At 47.1% G+C, this 26314-nt stretch overlaps 1 protein-coding gene across 1 annotated transcript in view; it reads left to right on the forward strand.

Annotated features, from left to right (window-relative positions):
• XRN2 (5'-3' exoribonuclease 2) overlaps window positions 1-24735 on the forward strand; it is a 125897-nt gene extending 101162 nt beyond the window's left edge. Inside the window, exons 27-29 of the mRNA XM_042461436.1 lie at window positions 16413-16482; window positions 20552-20696; window positions 24235-24735. Of these exons, the coding sequence (XP_042317370.1) occupies window positions 16413-16482; window positions 20552-20696; window positions 24235-24291 (272 nt within the window). The 3' untranslated portion in view covers window positions 24292-24735. The remainder of the gene's footprint in view (window positions 1-16412; window positions 16483-20551; window positions 20697-24234) is intronic.
• Window positions 24736-26314: the final 1579 nt, after the last annotated feature.

The following is a 26314-nucleotide window of genomic DNA, read 5'->3' on the forward strand; positions in this document are numbered from 1 at the left end:
CAATCCTTGACATAGCCCGTGGCGTTTTTATCTTTCTTTGTACTTCCTTTGCCAACTTTTCATCTTTACTTTCATTCCATTTATTTCATTTATTATACAGCAAATAACCATCCTACTATGTTCATCTGTACCACTTATCAACTTCTGTGTCAACCTGGGTCTCTGATGCAGGATTGTGTTTACCTTCTATTACGTAACAAGTGGACCTATAGGATGAGCACAAGTACCCACTAATGAAGATCATCCTCATCGTGGGTTGTGTGCGAGGGATGATGACAATTCAAAATAAATATCGGCAGGCGACACATTCGCCTCTATGCTATGCACCTGATGTGGGAAGTGCGGGCAGTGTGTTAGCGGCCAGTGAAGACGAAGGGAATTCAGTAAATCAGGAGTCAGAGACATGAGGCGGAAGAGTCACAGGGCCTCCAGGCACGCCCGGCCCTGCAGCAACTCTCATCGAAGGCATTACATGACGATATGCCGCCGCCTCGGCTTAAAGACATCCAGAGGAGAAGACCCCACCACTCATCCGAAAGGTGTGATCCACGGACAAAACAGCCCGTACTAAAACTGTCAGGGAGTTCCCCGCAATGTTGATGTGGATCTCGTTCCTTAGCTGGCAAACCATGTTTCCAAGTCCGGTTCTCCCTCAAAAGGTTACTGCAGCCTTAAGTGAAAATAGAGAAGACTGGAGCCCAACCCTTTCCGGAAAATGGATTTTGTTAATCTTCTCCAAAAAAAGCAAAGCATGAAATAATGTCGCGGTTTTTCTTGTAAAAACCCTAAGTTATTTCTCTCTTAAGTTCTTTTTTCAGAGTACTTGGCCTTCAGTACAAGATCATTCTAGTCTACTTACTTAATCTTTTCGCAGATTTTGTCCTTTCCCCTTCATATGCTTGATAACCATTAATAGTGTTTTTTTTTTTTTTCTTCCCCCATACATATCTCCATGTTTGTAAATGCCTGATTTCATTGGTTATGGCAGTGCGGCTTCCCTAATTACTTGTGTTACTAATACTTCTAACTGTCATTCTCCCAATATATCTATTTGTGTTCTTATATTGGCAAGAACACCTTTATTTTAATGTCTTATTCTCACAAACATGAGTGCAAAAGCTTTTGTTTTTTCACTTGTTGGCTGTGAATTACTGGGATTGAACAACACCCAAATAGTAATTGCCAGTATTCAAAATGGGCTGATTTCTAATACAAGCAGAGTATGTTCGTGTCATCATACTTGCCTCACGGTACCAGTGCTGCTCAAGTGCACCGTAAAGATTCTGTTCGTCGACCAGTAAAACATAAAGCAATCCATTCGGTGAGTGCATTGAGAGGGGCCAGATTTCCTTCCATAACATTCTTTTTTTTTTAAAGCCGTCCAATGGACCAAGGTGAAATGTGAACTGCCATTAATTAGCTATGTAGCCTTGATTCCTTTAATTTACCACTTTAACATATGCATTACTAGCCTATCGTGATTCCATTAAGCTAACTCCTGAAACAAGCTGTATTATAATTAGGATTGCACTTAAACATCATTGAAGATAATCAAATATGTCAATAACTTAGCTTTTTGATTGATACATGATTTTAGAGTTTTGAACCAGCTGTGACTATTGATTGTATGGTCCTTGGCATTCTTGCTGTTTACTGATCCAATTGTTTTAGAAAAACAGCAGCCATTTAATTGCAACGCTTGTTAAAATTCTTTTTTTGCTGTACAGGCTAAATCTTTGTAGTATTTTGTAATTTTGTACTCAAGAAAAACTGAAGTGGTGTGTGCTATTAATATCAGATTGGCTGTAACGCTTTGTTCCTTAGTGCACATGTTTGCCAAGTGTGTATCTTGCCAGATTATAGGTTTATAAAACAGTTACAAGTAAACAGATTTACGGTTGTTGTTGTTTTTTAAATTTAAGTCTTATCCGATCTAAAAGTTGTGGTAAGCATACATCAACAATTGAGAGAGGATAGAGCTTCCATGTGACTGTGATGCATATAAGTACGAATAAAAAAGATAAGATTGTGATTGATTTCTTGTGCTGCGAGGGAATTAAAAATGGGTCTTGACTCCCATGTCATCCTCCTGAATTGCTGGGGAAAGTGAAGGTGCAGGGCAAGGTTGTGGGTTTTGCGGCTTGTGCCCCGTTTTGCTTGTTGTCAGAGTCAGATGAACGGTGCAGCTATTGGACCATGTTTCCAGATGCTGTAATACAACTGGATCAGAACCATAAAATGCTGAATCTGACAAGAGATGGCTGTGTAGACTGGATATTGTTCTGGAATAGGATCTGTCCTAGACAGGGTTGCACTCACCTTGAAAGAAACAAGTGCATAAGCTGGGGAGTACTCTTGCATTCATCTTTGTCCTTGGAGGCTCAATATCTTTACTTTCTTCTGTGGTCTCTGCGATCATACAAATGGGTTTCACTGCGCTGCGCAGTGCTGCTCGGAACCTACTGGAATCACTGGGCAGAGTTAACTCTGCAACATATTGAAACTTTTTTGGCGGTAACTCCGCCCAACCGTTATAAGGCCCCTGCCTTCCCGCTCTTTCCCCAGTTCCTTTTTTTCCGCCGCGCTAGCTGCTTCAGGGAACTTTCGCTTGCTTTGCTTGCTTGGAATCACTTTCGCTTTTTGACCTCGGACTGTATCTTGCCATTCTTTGTCTCCGCCCCCTGGTAACTTCGGACTTCGGACTGTTTGACCTCGTTTACGGTTCTCCCCACTGGTTTGACGACTTTGGAAATGCCTGCGCCTTTCAAGAAAGTGCGACATTGCTGGGGGCAAGGTGCCCGTCCAGGACCCGCACTGCCTCCTGTCTGCTGTGCCTGGGCAAGGACCATACACCAAGGCCTGTGCTCTGCCAGATCCCTCTCCTCCAGGCCGGAAAAACCGTGAGTCCCGCTCACTTCGGCGATTGCCCTGGGGAGGGGAAGAGGGAGGCTCGCGGTCGTCTTCTGTCCCGCCTTCGGCGCCCCCCACCTCATCTTCTCGGGCCGTGTGTCCCGCGTTGGATCTGGGAGAAAAGCCGCCGTCCAAGCAGTGGGTGTGTGTCCCGGCCGGGACCCCTTCCCCACCTCCGATGTGGCCCGTGGCTCCAAAACCGCCCAGTGGCCACCGACAACCCTCCAGCGCCCCCCACAAGTCGTGGGGGGGATGAGGGTACCGGGCTCCGACCTCCAAACCGCGGGGAAATCGGAGGGCTCTGCGTCCGAAGAGGCCACCGAGCCAGAGGTCCACCTCGTATCGCCTTCATCCTCCAAGGCATCCAGGAATCAGCCATGCGAGCCTAAGGAGCTGGCGGGCCTGTGGAAGGGTCAAGTCCCCAAGGCCTTCGTCGTCGGCAGCGGCTGCTGTCCTCTTGGACCTCCCGGACAACCCGTCTTCCCAAGGAGGAGCTTCCCAAGCCTGGGAAGAGGCACACGACAAGCCCGTCCGTGATCCTGCCCCTAAAAAATCAAGCCCTCCAAGGAGCGGGCCCGCCACCGATCCACCGAAGGCGAAGGAGAAGAAGCGCTCCCCTTCCAAAAAGGCCCGCGCTTCCGTTTCGGCAGCTCCCCGCGCCCCGTAGCCATGCCGATGCCGTAGGACCGGGGGGACCCCGGTACCGGACACTCCACTGGCCCTGCCCACCAGGACTTTGTCCCCGGGATGGACGACACCGTTCTTCCTCGCTCTCCCGGAGCACTGGTCGCCTCCCATCCGGCACACCGACGACGAGGAAGACCAGCCCCACGGCCAGGACGTCCCCGACCTCTCTTCGACACGCAGTCGCGCCGGTTACTACGTGACTGTTTCGGAGGACGAGCTTTGAGGGAGTTCACCCAGGCTGAACCCCCGTCCCGAGACCGGGCCACCCCGTCCAGATCGGTTCCAACCGTATCGGTCTACGAAGAGGTCGCCATCTCCATCCCGCAGGCGCTCCCGGTCTTCAGCTGACCTCGCTCCAACCCGCCCAGAGATCCCAGGTTCGAGTGACAGCCCTCTCTCCTCCGACCTGGACTCCGAGGAGTAGCCGCTGCTTCCTTCTGAGGCACCCTCGGACGAGGATGTCCTCTTCGGACCCAGCCTCCCCCCAGAGGATGCACAACCCTGAGACCGTCTTCCCCCTCGGACGACGTCCGGTCCTTCACCGAACACTGTCGTGAAGATGGCGAGGGCCCTCGACATCGAGCTCACTTCCCCGCGAAGACGACGCCGAGGACCCGGTTGAGCGTCGGGTGCACGACGGGTGCCTACTCCGCCGGCCTGCCTCTCCTTCCCTCTCTCCGACCATCTGAAGAGGTCCTCCGGGACTCTCCGGCCACCCTGTCGGCGCCCTCCCGCAGGTGGAGTCACTTATAGGGTCGCCCCAGCGAGTTGCCCTTGGTTGCCGACCACCCCAGCCGAACTCCGCCATCGTGGAGGGAGCCCAACACAGCTTCTCCCGAAGCAGGCCACCTCCCCGGTCGACCGGGAGGCGAAGAAGGTGGACGGACGCCAAGAAGGCCTAATCGGCATCGGCTCTTGGCGTCACAGGCTGCCCAACTACACCGCCTGCAGGGGCCTACACCAGACCCTCATGGAACGGACCTCCCCCTTGTCCCGGCCGTCCCAGATGAATCCAGAGGCAGCTGGTGAGATCAGGATGAAGCCCATTCCATTGGAAGTTGGCTCATCACCACTTCCAGGAATATGGCGGACTGCTCAGGGAGGGCCATCAGCATCCATGGCACTTCGACGCCACGCCTGGTTGAGGGGCCTCCGACCTCAACCCTACGGTCAGGGCAGCGTCGAGGACATGCCCCTCGACGGACCCGGGCTCTTCCACGCCGAGACCGACGACCGGCGAACCGCAAGTTCAGGATGAAGGAGGCGGCGGCAGAAGCACGGCATGTCCTCAGCACTGGGTTCTCCGTTTCGGAAGCGTCGCGCCCGTGGCAGCCCGCAAGGTCAGTCACAGGGGACCTTCCCCCGGGATCGGCAGTCCCCAGCAGCAGGGCTCCCAGAGACAAAACCGCTTCCCCTCGAAGTCTTCCTCCCTCTGGGGCCGTCGCAACTCCCGCCTCAGGTACCTGCAAAGTCCCGCCGGCGGGACACGGACCAGGGGAAGAAGAGCCTGAAGGGACGCAGCGAGCTTCGTCTCTCCTTCACCCCTCTTCTTCCTGGACATTTTGAGGCCCTATGTTAATACCTGGGCCCTCTATAACACGGACTCGTGTCTCACATCGTCTGTAGGGTTATGCCCTCGAGTTCCAAGAGCTCCCTCCAACGGGAGCCTTCATGTCCACCCCCCCTCGGACACCCTCTCGACGAATGCGCACCTTGCTTGGCAAGGGGCAACTCCCCCTTGCTGCCCGACCAATGTCCCCGGGCCTTTTCCAGTATTCACACGGTACCCAAAGCGGATGGGGCATCAGGCCCATCCTAGACTGAGACAATTGAACTGTTCCTGACTACCGTCGCTTTCGAAGGTAAACCTTGGCTTCCATTCTGCCTCTACTTCACCAGGGCCTGTGGTTCGCGACCGTCGACCCCTAAGGACGCCTACTTCCACATTGGGATCCGAAGGTCCCACCGGAGATTCTCGGCCTTCGCTGTCGGCTCCGACTCGTACACTACAACGTGCTTCCTTTCAGCTTGGCCACGGCTCCATGAGTCTCTCACAAAGTGCATGGCACCGGTGGTGGCATACCTTCATCAGAAGGCTTCATGGTCTTTCCCTACCTGGACGACTGGGCTGTTGCAGCCCGAATCCAAGAACTGCTGGAGGCAGTCTCTCCTTCGCCTTGCACCTCCTGACTCCCTGCTGGGTCGGCCAAAGGGAAAAGTCCCACTTCACACCGACCAGGCAGTCAAGTTCATCGGGGCCATCCTCGACTCCGAAAACTGCCTAGCCTTCCCCTCTGGACCGGTTTTCAGGCCCTGACAACGTCCCTCAGCCGTGCATCTCCCACAGAAGGGTGAGAGCCAGAGACGTCCAAGTCGCCCTGGCCACATGCATCGACACATTCGTCACCCCCTGGGCAAGACTTCGTCTTCGGCCGCTCCAATCACTGGTTCCTCTCCGTCTTCTCTCCGTTGGAGGACCCTCCTTCAAAGTGGCTCACGGTACCGAGAACCCGGTGGCCCCTTCCCTCAATGGTGGCTAGACACTCCAACGTCTGCACCGGGATGCCTTTCCTCAGCCCACAGGCCACAACTGACTCTGAACAACCGATGCATCCCTGGAAGGATGGGGTGCCCACCTGCTAGATATCGTCGTCACCAAGACAGGTGGTCTGCAAGACAAGCAGCTCCTCCACATCAACCCTTTGGAGATGCTCGCCATGGAGAAGGTTTGAGGCTTCGAGTTCGCTGTCACAGGAGAGTGGTCCTCCTGAAGACGGACAACACCCACCGTGATGTACTACATCAACAAACAGGTGGTACCAGGTCAGGACCCTGCTCGACCTCACGCTCCGCATCGGGGACTGGTGCATCCAGAGGCGCGGCCTCCTCCAGGCGATTCCACCTGCCCGGGGAGGACAACGACTGCGCAGAGCGCCTCAGCAGATCTCCTTCGGTGTGCCACGAGTGGAGGCTCCATCCCGAGACGGTCAGCGACCATCTTCGATCGGGGGGAACCCCCCGGATCGACCTCTTCGCGACCAGGTGGAACAGCCACTGTCCCCAGTTCTGCTCCAGGAAGCGATTGGACGGATCCCTCGGAGACAGCATTCACTTCCTCTGAACGGGGGAGCTCCTCTACGCCTTCCCTCCGTTCCCTCTCCTCATCAGCGAGTGGTGTCCAAGATGACAACGGACCGCTCGCAATGCGATCCTGATCACCCCGTAGTGGCCGAGACAGCCGTGGTTCGCATCCCTTCTCCACCTCTCCAGGAGATGCTTCCTCCGTCTCGACCCTCGTCCGGACCTCTGTCGACCAGGACGGACGAATTCTCTTCGTGGTCTGCGAATCATACAATGGGTTTTCAACTGCGCCTGCGCAGTGCTGCTCGGAACTACTGGAATCATGGGCAGGTTAACTCTGCAACAGATTGAAACTTTTTGGCGGTAATCCGCCCACCCGTTATAAGGGCCCCTGTCATTCCCGCTCTTTCCAGTTCCTTTTTTTTTCCGCCGCGCTAGCTGCTTCTAGAACTTTCGCTTGCTTATCGGAATCACTCTCGTTTTTTTGACCTTGACTGCTTTGACCATTCTTGCTCTCGCCCGCCCTGGTAACTCCTGAATTTTGGACGGTCTGACTTTCGCTTTGGATCTTGCCTCATCTTTTAGGATGTCTCTCCGTTCAGAAATGCGACATCTGGTAGCGGAAAGGTTCCTGTTCAGGACCCCCATTCCTCTTGTCCTCTCTGTTTGTGGTAAGGATCATGACCCCAGGGTTTGCAGCCTCGTAAGTCTATGTCCTCCCAAGCCCGCAAGAATCGGAGTCGCGGCTGACGTCCGCCATTGCCAGGGCAAGATAGGGAAGGGGACCCTCGCCCGGCGTCAGCTCCTTCGGCCTCTGCTCCGACTCTCCAGGCTCGTAGCGGCCCTTCCAGCGCCCCTCCTTCGACTTCCATGGGTCAAGACGTGGGGAAAGACCGCTCTTCTCCTCCCCCCGGCTCGTGGTGCCGCCGCTTCGAAGCCCCGAAACATTCCCGCATATCGGGATCAATCGGGCAGGACAACGGCCACAGGCCGTTAGAGGGAGCCCCCTCCGCAGTCATCGGGACGTCCGGGCGGCTCCAGACAAGAAGAGGTCCAAGTCCAAGTCTGGATCAGACCCGCCCCGAGGAGCCACCGTCTCCGCGGAACCCTCGGCATCGAGGGGTTCCACTGCCGCCACCGAAGATCGGGCCACTACGAGATCGGGCTGGTCTCGGGCGGCTACCATCTCGGAGTCCCCAATCCAGTCTTCCCCGCCGGAGGCGCCTCCCTCGTCATAAGTCGGCCAAGAAGAGGCTCATCGGCTCCAGAGGCGACTGCGTCCTCTTCGGCTAAAAGCCCAAGCCGACTCCTGGACCTTTCCACCCTCGAAGAGGTGTGCGGACGACGCTTCCCGCCCCCGTAAACCACACCGGGAGTCCCGCCGGGACCAGCTCGCGCTCCGGTTCCCGGGACGGGTCGACCCTCTGGCTACGCCTCGGGTGGAGAATCGGCCATCTACCGTAGACCTTCACCATTCCCCGGCTGAGGCACGTGTTCGAGACACCGCTGCCCAGGCTGTGCCAACCCAGACTCAGTCGGCGACGACGCTTCGTTCCTCCTGTCGGCGGACGAGGAGGTAGAGGATCAGCCACCGAGGTCTCCTTCTCCGGTGTCCCTGGCTCCACGCTCTCCGACGACACCGCAATATTACATACGACTCGGAGACGGACCAGTTTTTTCTCCCGGTGCCAAAGGAGGTGGTTCTCTCCACAACCTTCCCGAGGTCGGGACCGTCCTCGGGATTTGGACCAGCGCGGGCCCATGGGTTACCCTCATCGCGAACTCCCTCGACGCACCAGCCCATCATCATCGGCTCCATCTCGACGTGTGGACGGTCCGCTGAGCACCCTAGACCGTATGTTGCGGTGGACTTGCCAGTGTCTGATTCCGATCCGACCTGACGGATTCGGAATACTCCCAGGGAGATGATTGATCCAGCACAGAACTCTCCAACAGCTTTTACACCATCCGGAGGCGGCCTCTCCTACGGATGACGTTAGGGTCGTTTCTTGAACATGTCATTAAGATGTCCAGGGCTCTGGACATCGACCTCCAGTATCCCGAGGAGGAAAGTAGAAGACCCCCCTCGAACGCAGGGTCCGCAGCAGGGCTCGTTCAACGCCCCTGGTCCCCTTTATGCCATCCCTGGAAGCTTGGTTCGCGACTCCGTGGGATGCCCTCTTCCCTGGTAGGGCCACCTCGCAAGATCGAGTCCTTATACAAGGTTTCGGCCCCAACTGCTCGTGGTTGACCTCCCACCCTCGGCAAAATTCTGCTATGTCTGCGGGGCTCAGCAAACGTCAACCCAGCGACAAGCGGCTGTGCCATTGACACGGAGGCCAAGAAAGGTGGATGCTTTAGCCAGGATGGCATACGCAGCTGCAGCCCTGGGCGGTGAAGGCAACCAATTATACAGCCTGTATGGGGGGCCTATATTCAAACTCTTATGGAAGGAATCTCCCCCATCGTGCCCGGACGTCCCTGATGAGGCCAGCGGACCCTGACGGAGATTAGAGATGAAGCCCACTCCATCGGCGCGTGGCTCATCACCGCATCCAGGAACGTGGTGGAGTGTTAGCAGGGCCATGGCGGCTTCCATCGCCCTACGAAAGGCACGCTTGGCTGCGGGGGTCGGACCTCAACTCCAACGTTCGGTCCACTATAGAAGACATGCCGATTGATGAACTCGGGCTCTTCCCCACGCCGAGACAGACGACAGCTGAACCGAAGTTCAGATTGAAGGCGGCGGCGAGGAAACATGGTATGTCTGCCCCCGCCTCGGCTCCCTTCCGTAAGAGGTTTCGCCCCTGGCACAACAGCAGGGGCCAGTTTTAAAACAGGTCTTTCCTATCAGGACCGTCAATTCCAGCAGCAGGGGTCCCAGCGCCAGAGGTCCCGTCGCAATCCCCATCTTCCTCTGGCCGCCGAAACCAGTCTTCTCGGTATCGGAGGAACCAAAAGGACCGACCTGACCAGTCCAAAAAGAGGGCATGAGCCTTCCCGCCACTCGCCTCCCCTGCTACCTTTTGGACATCTTAGCCCTTTATCAACACTTGGGCTTCCATTTCCTCCGATCCTGGGTACTAAACATCGTCCGCAGGGTTATACCCTCGAGTTAGAAGAGCTCCGCCCCCCCCACCGGAGCTTTCATTCCACCCCACCCTCGGACACCCTTCTCGACGAAGTGCGCACCTGTTGGACAAGGGGGCATTTCCCCACTATCCCCGGTCCTTCATACGGCCTTTTTTTCCAGATACTTCACGGTACCTAAGACCGACGGGGGCATTAGACCAATCCTGGATTTAAGGGGACTTAAACCTTTTTCCTCCAGTAGCAGTTCCGTATGGTAACCCTAGCCTCTATTTTGCCTCTCCTTCGCCAGGACCAGTGTGTTGCGCCGGTCCGACCTCAAGGACGCTACTGTCCACATCGGATTCGGGAAATACCACCCCGGAGGTTCCTCGCCTCGCCGTCGGCTCCGATGCCTACCAATACAATGTGCTTCTTTCGGACTCGCTACAGCGCCCACGGGTCTTCACGAAGTGCATGGCTCAGTGGTGGCTTACCTGCACGGGAGGGGCTACAGAGCTTCCCTTACTAGACGACTGGTTGTTCGTCGCAGATCCAGCACGAACTTCAGGAGGCAATTGCATTCGCCCCCGGCTGCCCTGAAACTCTCCTCGGATTGGTGATCAACAGGAAAAGTCCCATTTCACACCCCTCCATCAGACAGTGAAATTCATCGGAGCCATTCTCGACTCCCGAAAGATGCTCCGCCTTCCTTCCTGTAGACCGCTTCCAGTCCCTGTGACACGCTGGACACCTTGCATTCCCACCAGAAGGGTGAGAGCCAGAGACGTCCAGGTCGTCTGGGTCACATGGCGTCAACGACCTTCGTGAACCGTGTCGAGACTTCGCTTACGTCCACTCCAGGCTTGTTCATGTCGGCCTCTCCCCCCGATGGAGGATTCCCCATCCAAGTGGCTGACGGTTACCGAGACCGGTGGCCGCCTCCCTCAACTGGTGGCTGGACGACCGAATGTGTTGCGCCTGGATGCCCTTTCACCAAACCGCAATCACAGGTGACGCTGACTACGGATGCTTCCTTAGAGAGGCTGGGGCCCCATCTCCTCGACCTGGTTGTCAAGGACAAGTGGTCGGACTCGGCAGCCTTCTCCACATCAACGCCCTCGAGATGCTTGCAGTCGAAAAGCACATGAGAGCGTTCGAATCCGCGTGTGTGACGGGCAAGGTGGTGCTCTTGAGACGGACAACACCACCTGATGTATTAAATTCAACAAGCAGGGTGGTACCAAGTCAAGGCCCTCCGAGATTACCCCTGCGCATCTGGGATGGTGGCATACAGAGACAGATCCTCCTTCAGGCGATCCACTTGCCAGGGGAGGACAAACGACTTGGCAGACCGTTGAGCAGATCACCTTCGGTATGCCACGAGTGGAGTGCTCCATCCCGAGACAGTCAGCGACCTCTTCGATCGATGGGGACCCCCAGATCGACCTTTTCGCGCACCGGATGAACAGCCATTGTCCCCCAGTTCTGCTCCAGGGGCCAATGACAGGATCCCTAGGAGAACGCATTTGCCTTCCTGTGGTCGGGGGAGTTCCTTTATGCCTTTCCCCCCTCCCCTCTCATCGTCAGGGTTGTCTCCAAGATGATGCTGGACCACAACGGCCGCGATCCTGATCACGCCATGGTGGGCCGAGGCAGCCCTGGTTTGCACCTCTTTGCATCTCTCCAGACGGCACTCCTTCGTCTCGAGCCTCGCCCAGACCTGCTGTCGATCCAGGACGGACGGATTCTCTACCCCGACATCGACAACCTACCGATGGTGGCCTGGAGGATCCCGCCCTGACTGCCTTACCGACGAGTCGGTGAGGACGGGGATCCTAGGCTGCGAGGAGACCCTCCACCAGCGGTCTTATGCCTTGAAATGGGAGGAGGAGATTTGCCTCTTCCTAGACCAGAAAGGCTTGTCCCCAGCACAGGTTTTCTACTCCGGTGGTGCTGGAGTTTTTGATGGCACTGTTGGATGTGTGGGCTGTCCCTCGCTTTCCATCAAATGTTACCTGGTCTGCCATTTGTGCCAGTATCAGTTCGGGGGGAGGGTTTCTTTCTTCAAAACCCTTGTGAAGGGGTTCCTCAAGGGGTGTGCCAAACCTGCAGCCTCCTGTGTCGTGCCAACGCCGGCTTGGAATTTGGAGTCGGTACTGCTCCGCCTCCAATCCAAGCCCTTTGAAACCGATGGCCACAGCGGACTTGAGACTATTGACTGGAAGACCGCCCTTTCTTGTGGCCATCACCTCTGCCCGCCGTGCGGGCGAACTTTGTGCTTTACGGAGGGACCAGCCATTTCTGAGTTTCCACAAGGACATGGTGGTCCTCCGACGGACATTACCCTTCTTGCTAAGGTAGTGTCCTGCCTTTCACAGGTGTCGGAACATTGTGTTGCCCACTCTCGCACCAACCCGGTGTCGGATGAGGAAGGCGCCTGCACTCTCTTGATGTCAGGAGGGCGCTGGCCTTTTACCTGGACAGAACCGCTGCCTCCAGTCGTCCGAGAGACTTTTCCAATGTTACTCGAACCGAAGAGGGGGTTGCCTGTGTCCGCGCAAGGTTGTCGAAATGGGTGGCTGGTACCATCCCCTCTGCTATGAACTGTTGGGTAAACCCTCCCTGGCAGGGTTCGGTCTCATTCCACGAGGTCGATGGCAGCATCCTCTGCGTTCCTATCGGGGATCCCATTGGAGGATGTCTGCAAGGCTGCAATACTGGTCCCAACTCTGACTTTATTAAACATTATAGGTTGGACACCAGGGCTATCCGAGACGCAGCTTTGGGAGGGCTGTGTTGGTTTCAGGGTTGCATTGATTGCACTACTGATGTTTTGTGTTTCACTACACCTGTACAGTTGACACTGTTTACATTTGTTGAATTTGTTTTGGCACGAGTTCTATGGGATCGGTCTTGCTGACCTCTATTCCCTGCTCAGGTTTAGCATGTTGTTGCTATTTATTTGTGCATGAACAAGACTGACTGCTTTATGGTTCAAAGTGTTTTTTATAATAAATACATTGGTTTTACCATAGCTATGGTCTCAGGACACCCCTCGCCGCATACCTTAGCTTGTCAGTCTAAAACCCATTTGTATGATTCGCAGAGACCACGAAGAAGAAGGACAGGTTGCTTACACTGTAACAGTATTTTCTTCGAGTGGTCATCTGCGAATACATACAATCCACCCGTCCCGTCCCTCAGTGTCCTGCTCTTATTGGCTCTCTTCCATCGCCTGCTTGGCGGAAAAATTGCGGAACTGGGAAAGCGGAAGGCAGGGGCCTTATAACGGGTGGGCGGAGTTACCGCCAAAAAGTTTCAATATGTTGCAGAGTTAACTTGCCCAGTGATTCCCAGTAGGTTCGAGCAGCACTGCGCAGGCGCAGTGAAACCCATTTGTATGTATTCGCAATGACCACTCGAAGAAATACTGTTACAGGTAAGCAACCTGTCCTTCTCCACCCCACATCGAGAGCCTGCCGCTGGTAGCCTGGAGAATACAGCCTAACTGCCCTGCCGGAGGCAGTAAGGACGGTGATCTGGCTGCGCAAAGAGAACCTTCCACCCCGGTCCTATGCCCTGAAATGGAGGAGGTTTAGCCTCTCCTTGACCAAAGGGCTTGTCTCCTGCTCAGGTGTCCCACTCCCGTGGTGCTGGAGTTTTTGATGGCACTCTTGGATGAGGGCTGTCCCTTGCATCCCTCAATGCTACCTGCTGCCATTTGTGCAAATACCAGTCTCGGGGGAGGGTTTTCTTTCTTCAAGGACCCCTTGGTGAAGGGGTTCCTGAAGGGTTGTGCAACCGTATCCTCCTTGTTGGTACCAACACCGGCTTGGAGTTTGGAGTCGGTGATTGTCCGCTCTCCAATCACAGCCCTTTGAACGGAGGCCACAGCGGACTTGAGACTATTGCCTTGGAAAACCGCTTCTTGTGGCCATCACCTCTGCCTGCCGTGCGGGCGAACTCTGTGCTCGGAGGGACCACAGCCATTCCTGAGGTTCACAAGGACAAGGTGGTCCTCCGTACAGACATTACCTTCTTGCCTAAGGTGTGTCTGCTTTCCCACATGGCCCGCATTGTGTTGCCCATCTTTCGCCCTCCAACCCGAGTCGGATGAGGAGCGACGCCTACACTCTCTTGATGTCAGGAGAGCACTGGCATCTTACCTGGACAGAACTGCTGCCCTCAAGTCCGGTCCGAGAGACTTTTTCCATGTACTCGGAACCGAAGAAGGGTTGCCTGTGTCTGCGCAGAGGTTGGTCCAAATGGGTGGCTGGTACCATCCACCCTCTGCTATGAACTGTTAGGCAAGCCTCTCCCTGGCAGGGTTCGGTCCCACTCCACAAGGTCAATGGCAGGCATCCTCTGCATTCCTGTCGGGGTTCCTTTGGAGGATGGATGTCTGCAGGGCTGCTGTCTGGTCCCAACCTCTGCTTTTATTAAGCACTATAGGTTGGGCACCAGGGCCATCCGAGACACAGCTTTCGGGAGGGCTGTGTTGGTTTCAGGGTTGCATTGATTGCACTACTGATGTTTTTGTGTTATTACTCTTGTACAGTTGACACGTTTTTCATTTGTTGAATGTTGGTTTGCAACAAGTCCTATGGGATCGGTCTTGGCATGACCTCTGCTCCCTTCTCAGGTTTAGCAACGTTATTGCTATTTGATCTGTGCATGAACAAAAAAGACTGACTCTTTATGGTTTCAAGGTGTTTTATTTGTAAATAAATACCTTTGGTTCCCCATAGTTGGTTTCAGGACACTCCCTCCGCCGCCAACCTAAGCTTGTCAGTCTAAAACCCATTTGTATGATTCGCAGAGACCACGAGAAGAAGGACAGGTTGGCTTACCTGTAACAGTTTTCTTCAAGTGGCATCTGCGAATAAATACAAATCCACCGTCCGTCCCCTCAGTGCTCCTGCTCTCATTGCTCTGTTCCATCGCCTGCTTGGCGGAAAAATTGCGGAACTGGGGAAAAAGGCGGGAAGGCAGGGGCCTTATAACGGGTGGCGGAGTTACCGCCAAAAAGTTTCAATATGTTGCAGAGTTAACTCTGCCAGTGATTCAGTAGGTTCCGAGCAGCACTGCGCAGGCGCAGTGAAACCCACTTTGTATTTAGTTCGCAGATGACCACTCGAAGAAATACTGTTACAGGTAAGCAACCTGTCCGTATGTGTACGTTTGGCTTTTGTTGACCTACCAGCTGTAATAACTCATTACACTGGTATATTTCCCATCTAGATTACTGCAGTGCACTATATTTGGGGCTACCCTTGAAGAACACACAAAGTGGCAGATAGTGCAAAATGCAGCAGTGCAAAATGCAGCAGTTAGGTTACTGTCTAGAATACTGTGTTAGAAATTAGACCATTGTGTTAGAAACCATATGGCACCAGTTTTAAAACAACTGCTTTTCCAACATACTTCTGGAGATGACAATCACAGCCCTCAATGGTTTGAGGCCTTGTTGCTTGAAAGAGAACCTTTCACTGTATATATCTACACAAACATTAATACCTGCCAGGGTCACCCCTCAGAGTCACCATTGGGAGCAGTAGGTTGCAAAATGCCTTCTCAGCTACAACACCTCCCAAATGTCAGCAGTTTTAAATTTCAATGCAGTGTCTATTCACACAGGCTTTAGGAAGTTAGTAATTGCCCCAGCTGGCTCAGGAAGGGAGATTGTCAGGTAGCTGATATTGCAAAAGAACCCTTAACCTGTTCTGTCCACCCAGGAACATCATGCACTCAAAACTGGCAGGTGAAGCAGCTGGTTAATGGTTAGATTTCTGTGGTATAGATCAGGTCAACAGGTTCATGCAGGATTAAATCCTAGATGTGTTGACTTCCCAGTAAGTGACTTGGCATTAGAAAATAGGATTTTTAAGCAAGAAAATCTACTTTCACTGTCACAATGGCTTTCTTGGTTAGCAGCCTGAGAAGAAGGAAGGACAACTAGCTGCTTGTCTTTCCTTCCCCTTATTGGAGTCTTCTACCATATCCTTCTCTGCTTTTAATTGAATAGACACTCTAAAGCTTTCCCATTCTCTAAGACACCTGTTCAAAACCCCATAGAGTGTCAATAAAATACTTCTCAAAATGGCAGAGTTTTAAAAGACCCATGCAATGCAACTACCCCATTAATCTATCATACACTCATATAAAAATAAAAAAACAAATGCATACTACCAAATAAATTATTAGAAATTATTATGAGGCCTTCCTTTTGTTAAAAGTTATTTTACATTTTAAGGGTTTCAGAATTCATCAGCTAAATAATAATTATTATTATTATTATTATTATTATTATTAACCTTTATTTATAAAGTGCTGTAAAATTAAATGACTTATGATGGGCCAAAAGATAGCGGTAAAGAGATTTAACTTTCACTGCTGCTGTTCCAAAGAATCCACTGAATTTTGGGATTCAAACATCTTTATATATCATGAGAGAAGGCCTGCGTTTTCCCTCTTCCCAACTATTTTGTAAATACTTATTGGCCCAATGCATGTTTTTAATTATTGAATCTATAAAAATTCTTGATTTTTTACTATGTCTTGATTTTCTAATGTTATTAGAAATGTTATATTTAGTTAACATTTAGTTAATATTCATATTAAAATTAATATATTTTAACTTTTGCTTCATTTTTTCTTTACAGATGTTAGGCCCCAAGACTCCTGGCAAGGCCCTACACCTCTTTTTCAACAGCCACAACAGAGATTTGACAGGTATACTTTATAATACTTTATTTTTAATTCTAAGATATCTTTTTACATATGTTTCCCCCCATAATTACATTCTCAGTATTAGGCCATGTCCTGGTATAATTAGTATAGCTTATATTTTTGTTATAAGGAAGTATCATTTAACTCTCTAAAGATATGAGTCATTTAAAGTAGAAATCCTTGCCATTAATCATTAGAAACTTCAAAATTAACTTTGCTGTTGATGCTTCTGGTACAGCATTCTTGTTTCTTTAGCCTTTATCTCATTCAGGCTTTTGAGGCACTATGAATTTCAACACAGACAGCTTAAAACTGCATTAGGTTTTGGACAGGCTAAACAAATTTCTTTTTAGGAGAGTCGTGGAGCTTAATGAGGCATAACTAATGGTGGTCCACTTTTATCATCACTATGCTGGAACCACAGCATTAGTACAGACCAGCCATTGATTCTTGCTACAAACCTCTTGAAGTCCTAATCAGCTTCTTTGGTACAGCTTTTTCAGGCCTGACAAGTCTTTTGTAGGGCAGTGTCACTATAGGTCAGTAGTTATTAGTTGCCACTGAAAACAGTTTCTTTAACTACTTAAGACTGAACTGAATTAAATGCAGGAGGGACTCTAGCGAGGATTAAGGAATCTGCAGTCCAATAAGTACCATGGAACATAGAGAATGTGACATGGTTTGATAATAAGGGATGTTTTATATATCTGTTTCTTCCTGGAGAAGCTGATTGTATGCCCTTAAAACCAAATAGCCTGGAGTTTGCAAAGAGTATCTCTCTATAATTTCTATTCTGTCTTGTAATGAAAAATGGGACTATACATGTAAAATTGTTGTTAAAATGAGCATATTTGTCTTTTTAACTGTTGATTTTATGCTATAACAACTGATAGCAAAATCTGGTACTCATTTTCCTAAGTAATGGATTCAAATAAATCCCCATTTTAATTTTTCTGTATGGTATCACATTTCTAAGACAATATGTTTTATTTTTGAAATTCTGCTCTCAGACTTTAACACAAAGCACTACATATCTATATAATAATTTAAACAGTTTATATGACCATTCTTGGTCACAGTCTCCAAATTGGCCCAAAAAGAAGACTATAATAAGGTTTTGAACCTGGTACTTCAACTACTTTGGGTGCTTTACAAACAAACATTTTGGACTTCAAATCTTCAGTACTTTTCTGCTCTGCCATGCACATTTATGAACCAGTTTTGAGCCAATCTTGATATTTAAACTTTGGTTGATGTCCCAAAACAACTTTGGGAGTGTTCAGCAAAGTTCAGCTTTAAAAAAAAATCTGGTTTTTATCCATTTAGCAAGGAACTTGGTATTAAACAGTTTTTAATGATTCTTACAGAAGCTTGATCTGTTGAATAGCACTACATGAACTTAGACAGGCTTGTCCATTTGCCCGGGTAGTAGGCACCAGCTATGCATACATACAGTTTCAGAAGAGAATTGATCCTGCTTAAGAGAAGCAAGTTTAAATGCCTTTCAGATGCAAAAACAAACAAACAAAGAAATAAGTGTTCTTTGGATTCTGGCATTCTTATGGTATTTTGAGGCTGCATCCACACTGTAGAAATAATCTGGTTTGACTCCACTTTAGCTGCCATGGCTTTAAGCTATGGAATTCTGGGAATGGTAGTTTGTTGAGGCACCAGAACAAACTACCATTCCCAGAGTTCCAAAGCTTTGAGTCATGGCAGTTAAAGTGGGGGTCAAACCGGGTTTTTTCTGCAGTGTGGATGCAGCCTAAGAAACCTTTAATCTGATCTAGAGTAAGTAGTATTTACAGCTTTGAAGTAATTCATTACAAATTATTAGTTATATGTAATTCATTACACTAGTGTTGTAAATTAATAAAAAAATTACTTAGGTTACCTTGCAATCTATATCTGAACCTATTTTGTTACTGGAATGTGGCTTTGTTCAGTGCTGGCAGAGAAATATCACATGGTTCAAGAGCTGGCTTGTAGTATGTCTTAGGCTATTGCTGCCTCATGGGCTGTTGTGGTTAAGGTGACAAAGAGGTGGATGGGAGGAGCATGTGTGCTATTATAGGTTGGCGCAGTTGTGGAAATTGTTCAGCCCTCCAGATGTTGTGCTGCAGCTCCCATCACCCCTTCCCAGCATAGCTAGTAGTGAGAAATTCTGGAAGTTACAATGCAAGAACATCTGGAAATCTAAACGATTCAAGCTAATATCATGTAACATTCAGATTTGTTAAAAGTACCTAAACACAATACTTACTTTTGAGAAACAGGAAAGAAAAGTATTACTATTTTACTAATTCTAACTGTAACAGTAGTTATAGTTAGCTGGGGGTCTTTGAACTGGTAGAACTTAGAGCTATCAGTAATTAATCTCTTTTTTAAATTAATTGTCTGTCCTCTGTCGTATCTACTTGCTTGCTTCCAGAAGATCAAGTATAGGCCAAAGCTATCGCTGTTCACTTGGTGTCTGTTGCCTAAAAGGGCACTAAACGTTGGTATTTGCAGTACTTTCCCCAAGTGCATGCGATATTGATCATATAGCTAGCCAGGTATATTGTAGCTATGCTGTGGTATTTAGTACTGCGAATGATACAACACTTTGCTGAAATAAAGTATTTAAGCAAATTTCAGTTTTTAGATAGAATATTTTTAGATAGAATCATGATCAAGCAATTCTTGCTGCTAAGAGTTGTTAAGTGTTTATGCCATGTTTATACATTTTTCTGAGTCCAAAGTGGTGTTGTTAAACTTTAAAGTGGTGAATAGCTTAGAACCTGCCTCCTCATATCCCATATCTTTCTGCCTGACTACTTAGGATGCCTTCAGAGGGCCTTCTCTGAGTGCTGTCCCCTATAGCAGTGAACCAGATGGCTGTCAGAAAGAGAGCCTTCTATAGTCCTGTAGCCTCGTCTGTGGAATGACATGCCAGGCTAAGACATCATTTATATTTTTATTTTGCTTTTAGTTTAGTCTTTGTTGTTGGCAGTTAACATTCTGATATTTTAACATTTTGATATTGTAACGTTTTGAGATGGTTTTAGTTTCTTGTTTTTATTGTAAAAAATTGTGATTTTAATTAAGTGTTTCATTTTTCATATCTGTTAACCACCCAGGGAGCACATCCGGTTGAGTGATATATAAACCTTTAAAATAAATAAGTATATTTTTATTCCAACAAGGAATATGTATAGATATACCTGTTGCTTTATAGTGGTACTGCTTAGCCCTGACACTTGAAGGTGGTTAAAGCATTCTTGTTGATACTCCAGGATAGCATTCTTTGCAATAATGGACATTGCATTTGTGTTCCCATATAAACTGTACAGCTAATGTTGGTCAGCCAAGGCCAATTAGTGCTTACGTTGCTAGGTCACTATGGTCAATTGAAAACAGCATCAATAGAACTTGAAAAGGTTTCTTCCCGATCAGACCTTCTTCTGTCATATTGAGAAGAATAATGGGGGTAAGGTGGGGGTGGGATGGTGGGGGAGATAACAGCTAAACTACTACCCTGGATTCAAACAATTCTGCAGTAAGAATTCATTTGCAACCTGCAATTAACAAGAAAGAATGGATTCCCAGATTGAGCCTGGACATCCAGAAAAGAAAGCCTCACTCTTACACTTGTTTACTTTTGAGATAATGTTATGTTTTCTCGATGCAATTTATCTTAAATCTGCACTTCCACATCAATGCAGAGAGACAAGTTGGAGTGTTAGAGAAACCGAATGGATCAGATCCTTTCAGTTCATTTTTAAAACCTGAATTTGACCAAGGTTGTTAAATCTTTATGTTTGTAGCTAATTAATAAGGAGTGAAAGGACAACATACAGGATTTCATTGCCCATAGTTTGGTTTGGTTTTGCTTTAAGTTCTGTCACTAAGGAAGAAGCCACATTGTTCTAATAACTGCATGCCTGATAAGAGGCACTCATTCTTTCGGTAAACAAGCAGTATACTAGATAGAATTTAAACACGCCATACTCCTCAGATATAATGTTCCTTGCAAAGCTGTCACTTTTGTATTAAGGATAAACAAACAAGGCTACATGTGTTATTTTCTCAGAAATTCTGGGGCCACTCCTCTTCTTGCTTGGAATCGTGCATCCCATTCTCAGGGACCTCCATACCAACAAAATCAGTACCAAGGTCCAGGTGGACCAGTGAATTACTCACAGAGGCCCAGCGATCGGAGGGAACGTGGAAGACAGGTAACAAAGAATGTTGGGAGTGTGCAATCTTCTAGGAAGCTACCAGCTAAAGGAAAGTTGTTCCTTTACTTCTGAAAAAGAAAAAAAACATTCTCTACATGTTAGCTAGGTAGAGCTATATTAGCTATGTTAAGTGTTTGTAATATGTTTAGATAAGGGTGTGGTTTTACAAAGTCCTTGGGCACTCAGTGTGTTTTTCAGATAATATTTTCTAATGAAAGTTAAATATGGTTAGGTAAAGGTAAAGCTAGTCTCTTGCCATGAATGTCTAGTCGTAACCGACTGTAGGGAGCAGTGCTCATCTCCATTACTAAGCCAAAGAGCCAGTGTTGTCCAAGGACTACTCTGGTGGTCATGCAGCCAGCATGACTGCACCGAATGCTGTTACCTTCCCACCAAAGTGGTACCTATCTATCTATTTGCATTTGCATGCTTTCAAACTGCTAGGTTGGCAGAAGCTGGGACTAGTGATAGGAGCTCACCTCATCATACAGCACTCGAGCCTTGAACTGCCAACCTTCTGATCATCATAATTGGCGTCTTAACCACTAAGCCATTGCATCCCTTCAATATGGTTAAGGCCATTGAAATTAACAGTCCTTAAGTTGTAGCCAACTTATGCTGTTGATTTCAGTGCTTAATATTTTTGAACGTGTGCCTGTTTTCTCGAATATAACCATATTATATGCATCAAATAATTTCCACCAAAAAATATAAAAAAGACGGTTGTCAATAAACTGCCAGAAGATCTTTTTACTGCCTGCAGGTTTATCCTTCAGAAATAATTACTCCATGGCAAAGACAAGGACCTGGAGAAGCTGCTGCTGTACCTCCTCTATGTACAGTGCTCCCACGTCATATGCGGGCGCCTTTAACACAGCTTTCAGCTTGCAATGGTATCATGCACAAGCCCCATTATTTTAAATGGGGCTCAAGCATATGCACTGTTTGCCTTATGTGGAGGGGTCCGGAATGGATCCCCCGTATAAGGCAAGGGCAAACTGTATATGTTCTCTCCCTTTTTTTCTTTTCTTTATTTTTTTTTTCCTGCCTTTGACTGTAAGGTGGGGCTTGGCTGGCTTATTTGAGTCAAGAGTTATTTGAGATGGGGCACACCTGCCTTTCTTTTAGACTTAATGGCCTCTCCATCCTTTAATTCTGCTGCTTTGTAGTAGCCATCATTTGTTTAAATTCAAATTAGGAGTGCTAATTTCAACTCTTGAAAAATTACAAAATTTGCAGTAAACTTTTATATTCTCTTGTTGAAACTGAATTTGGGCCACGGTGGCAGGCATCCTGAAACTTTGAAGAGGTTATACTACTCTGTCCTACTAAAATCAGCTTTTAAAAACACATTTCTTGGATAAATTTTTCCAAGTATGGATCTGCAAAAAGGTACTTTTAGGGGCATAGTTTCTGCCTGTAGTAATTATAGAAAAGCTCATTCCTCCTCTTTTAATTTCCCTCTTATATATACAGAATTGTATACAATCTCAAAGACAAAAAAAATTATTTCTTAATCTTGATTTTTCCAGTTCCCTTGATCCATTGACATTACATTGCTAGCACCAAAACACAGTAATCCATTGACATCTCAGACCCTGCACTTGTGCATTGCTGGGATAATTGCATGAGAATGTAAGTGTTTCAGCGGTTCGGTTTGGAACACCTCATACAGAAAACTCTATTGAAATTGACAAGATGTCCTGAGCGTTTGGTGGAGGCTTCTTGGCACTGTTATAGAGAGAAGCTGTCCAAACACTCAAGCATTACTTGGTTCAGTTCCTGTTCAAAAGCTGTTGTCCATATCAGTCAAGGATGCTGGTAATGACAAGCTGAATTTCTGCACACCCAGACATGTTTCACCGTTGCAGACACAAAGCGCTTTGTGCTAGCTGTGTCTAATAATCAGAATAGTTGAAGATGTGTTGTTTGCTGTCATTAGCAGTTGCTGCCTGCCTGGCTAAAGCACTTTAAACATATTATCTGGCCGATGCTGATAATTAGTGGTATTCTTTGACCCAAATAGGATCTCAAATTTGTTGAACTTAAGTTTGGGGTTAATTTTTAAAATATTCTGCATATCTTTAGACTCCTTCATACGTAATTACCTCACACAATGGTGGCAATAGATACCTTGTGTCAGACAAATGGTTTAAAAAGCCCAAAGATGTACTACATGTTTCATAGCAGAGCTATAGGTCTTTCTACATAGTGTCTGCTTACTCACATGTGCCACAGGGACTAGTTGCTTACTTGTGGCATGACAATAGTTAGATCATGTGCAAGTTCTCAGGAGATCAAATTAGTCAGGCCTCCTACTGCTGAGAATTTGCTCAAATTATAAGACTATTTAAGAAACAGCATATGGACATTTTACAGAACTTACTTCTTCACAGAAACTGTAGGGTTATTTCATATCATAAACCTAACATCAAAGCATTAGGATAATATACCAGAGTTTAAATCATCGAAACCTCCAGATGCTATGGAACTAGTGCTACTGGGACCTGCAGTCCCACATGCTTCCCATTCCTGCTGTACATATTTGGAGAAAAGGACAACCAAATGGTTGAATGAAAGGACCAATTTCCATGTGATTATAATGTTTGGTGCTTTTAACTTAGAAAAAAAGATTAGTAAGGGAGGATGTATGTATAAAATTATGCATAGCATGACAAAGTGAATCAGGAAAGGTTTCTCTCCCTCTGTTATAGCAGTAGAATCCAAGGTCAACCAAAAAAGATGAAAGAAAGTATTACTTCACAGTACACACAGTAAAACTGTAGAATTCAGTATTGCAAGATCTGGTGATCACCAACAACTGGGATTATTTGAAAAGAGGATAAGACAAATTGATGGAGGATAAAGCTTCCAGTGACATTCATGATGATTGTATTTTACCTCTGGTATCAGAGACAATGTGCCTCTAAATGTAGTTGCTGGGAAACTGTTGTGGTCGTGTCTTGATGGTGGGCATCCCTTAGATGTCTTGTTGGTCACTGTGGTAACAGAATGAAGACTAGATAGGCTTTTGGTGTAATCCATCATATCTCTTCTGTCCTTAGGTGCTCTCTTAGAATTAACTCTTTGCTTTCTATAGTTAAAATGGCAGGATTCTTGTCCAAGGCTATACATTATATTAACTAAGAAATTTAATAGCAATTTCTTTCTGCTGAACAGAAAATGCACCCCAGGGCTCAGGCAGTTAATTAAATGAAAACTAAATTTAAACCTGCATGTAGTAAATTATTACATCTACCAAGCTTCTCCTTTTTAATGGTTATATACTTAAAATCATAAAACTCTAGTTCTTTTAAAAACCCACAAGAATTGTCAACTAACATATATAAAACGTCTTGATTTAATGAGATAGTTAAGCATATGTTATTTCTCTCATTAAAATCATTGGGACATCAGTTGTGTATGTTTTACTGGATCTTGCCCTCCCTTGCATGTCCCTTTTCTTTTGAACCACTGCTGCTTAATATTATGTCTAAAACACATAAAGTAATACTGTCTTTTGTGGCCTTTGCAGGGTTATGGAAGACCTTACCCATTGCCATCCTCTTCTGGAAGATACAACTGGAATTAGACTTTAGGCACTTTCTGCCATTTGAAACAATTGTGTTTTTATTATCACAATTACCATCTGATTAGTTTTCAGATGATAATCTTTCTTTTTAAACTCTGTACATTTTTATTAATCAGATTTGATATGATCCATTTGTTGCTTTATAACTGTACTGCAGGATACAAGTGAATTAATACCTTTGTGTGAAAGGTTTGATGAAGCAAGGTTACTGTTCTGTCTTTATTGTATGTGGATTTTATTGCATTACATTGTTGATGCCTTCAATTTCACATCTAAATATCCCTTAGGTTTGCAGCTAAGATTGTGTTTATGGAAGCTGGCTTAGCCATCTACAAGCACAACATTTTAAAGACTTTGTCGGTATTCCTTGTAGTACTTTATTGATGTATTTGTCCCTTTCAACATACACTTGCTGAACTTTCCAAGTAAAAGTTTCAACATTTACAACATCTTTGTGGTCTTTCTTACATTGTTTATATCATAGAATTAAAGTTTTTAGTTGCATAATGCCTACCTGGTTGTTCAAATATCATTTTGTGAAAATTATAAGAAAATTATTAATTATATGCTTCATTCACAGGGTCCTTAGATTTTTTTGTCAAGCCAAAGCAAAATCTGTGTCAGAGGAGGATGTCTTATTTTCTTAATTACTGAACTCTTGACTTAATCATCCAGTTTAATGGCTGCTTAACAATTCTTTCCCCATTTTTTAAACAAACATATACACTGGGGGTATCTATTTGATTCAATATCTGCACTTTTTAGTCTTCCCTGTTCTCCTATAAACATGTTTTGCTCTCCAGAACACTGCTGACAGGAAAAGAAGTCAGTGGCATGAAACTTGCACCATGAAGCATACCAGAAAAGGGAAACGCAAATGCAGCTAGTTATTAAATTGAACTCTAACATTTTAATTCAGAAAACAAATGGTAGACTTTTCATTCTGTTAACTTTTGTAGAACATTTTTAGGAAGAGTTTTTTTCCCAGGACTTATTTATTACATTTATATCCCTTCTTTCAACCAAGGCACTCAGAATAGTTTACAGATTAGAATACCAGAAAATAAGGTCAAATCAGAAACTATAGGAGATCTGAGTAGTTCAGACATGCATATTCATCCCTTGATAGCTGCAACATTTGCAAATGACTTTTAGGGCTGTTCACCCAATTCACCAAAATCCCCAATGAAAAGGGATGATTTAGAGTTAGGCTGATTTGTGAGAGCTCCAGATTGGAATGGCTTTGGCCAAATTTGGTTCTGGAGTAGAATGGTATAGCCCAAAGTGTTTTCAACTGATCTGGAGATACAGATATTAAAAAATATGTAGTAAAAAGCCTCCCACTGTGTCCCAACCTGACCATATAAGGAAAACTTCAAGGTGGTATGATGCAGAGGGGGAGGAGGGAAGCTGTGTTGTGCTCACTGACGTTTCTGTTGTATAATCTGCGTTAAGAATCACCCTGACACTCATTGCAGTGTTTACGGAATGGGTTTGTAAAGATGCAAGGAATTGTGGATTGTCATCCGAGTTGGTTTCACTCAGTCTTTTAATTTCCTTTGTTTCATTGAATCACATATTTTATTCTTCTGGTTTCCCTTTGTCTTCTTAAGTCTCTGGGTGCTAGTGAAATCTATTCTTCCATCCAATTCCATGTTGTTGTTACTAGGTGTTAGAAGTTAGGCAATCTGAGTCACCACAGAAAAACCAGAGTGTTGTCTGGGATCACTTTGAGATGGGAGCAGATCCCAGGATTGCTGTCTGCCTTCACTGTAAACAACAAATGTGTGTAAAAACCTGCCTTAAAATACTAATAGTTTGCTGCTGGATTGTTCCTGTAAAACAGCGGTCATATGATTATATATCAGTTGACTGATGCTGGAGGGGCCACTGTCAGGACAGTCAACAAAACCCTTTTTAAAATTGGTTGTGGTAGTTGCTCTTTTCTTAAAGCTACAAAAATCTTTGGAGTTTCCCTTCTGATATTAGACTTTTAAACATTATAGCCTTTGGGATTTCCCAG

This window comes from Sceloporus undulatus, chromosome 4 (assembly GCF_019175285.1).
Source record: "Sceloporus undulatus isolate JIND9_A2432 ecotype Alabama chromosome 4, SceUnd_v1.1, whole genome shotgun sequence".
In the NCBI taxonomy this organism is placed as follows: Eukaryota; Metazoa; Chordata; class Lepidosauria; order Squamata; family Phrynosomatidae; genus Sceloporus; species Sceloporus undulatus.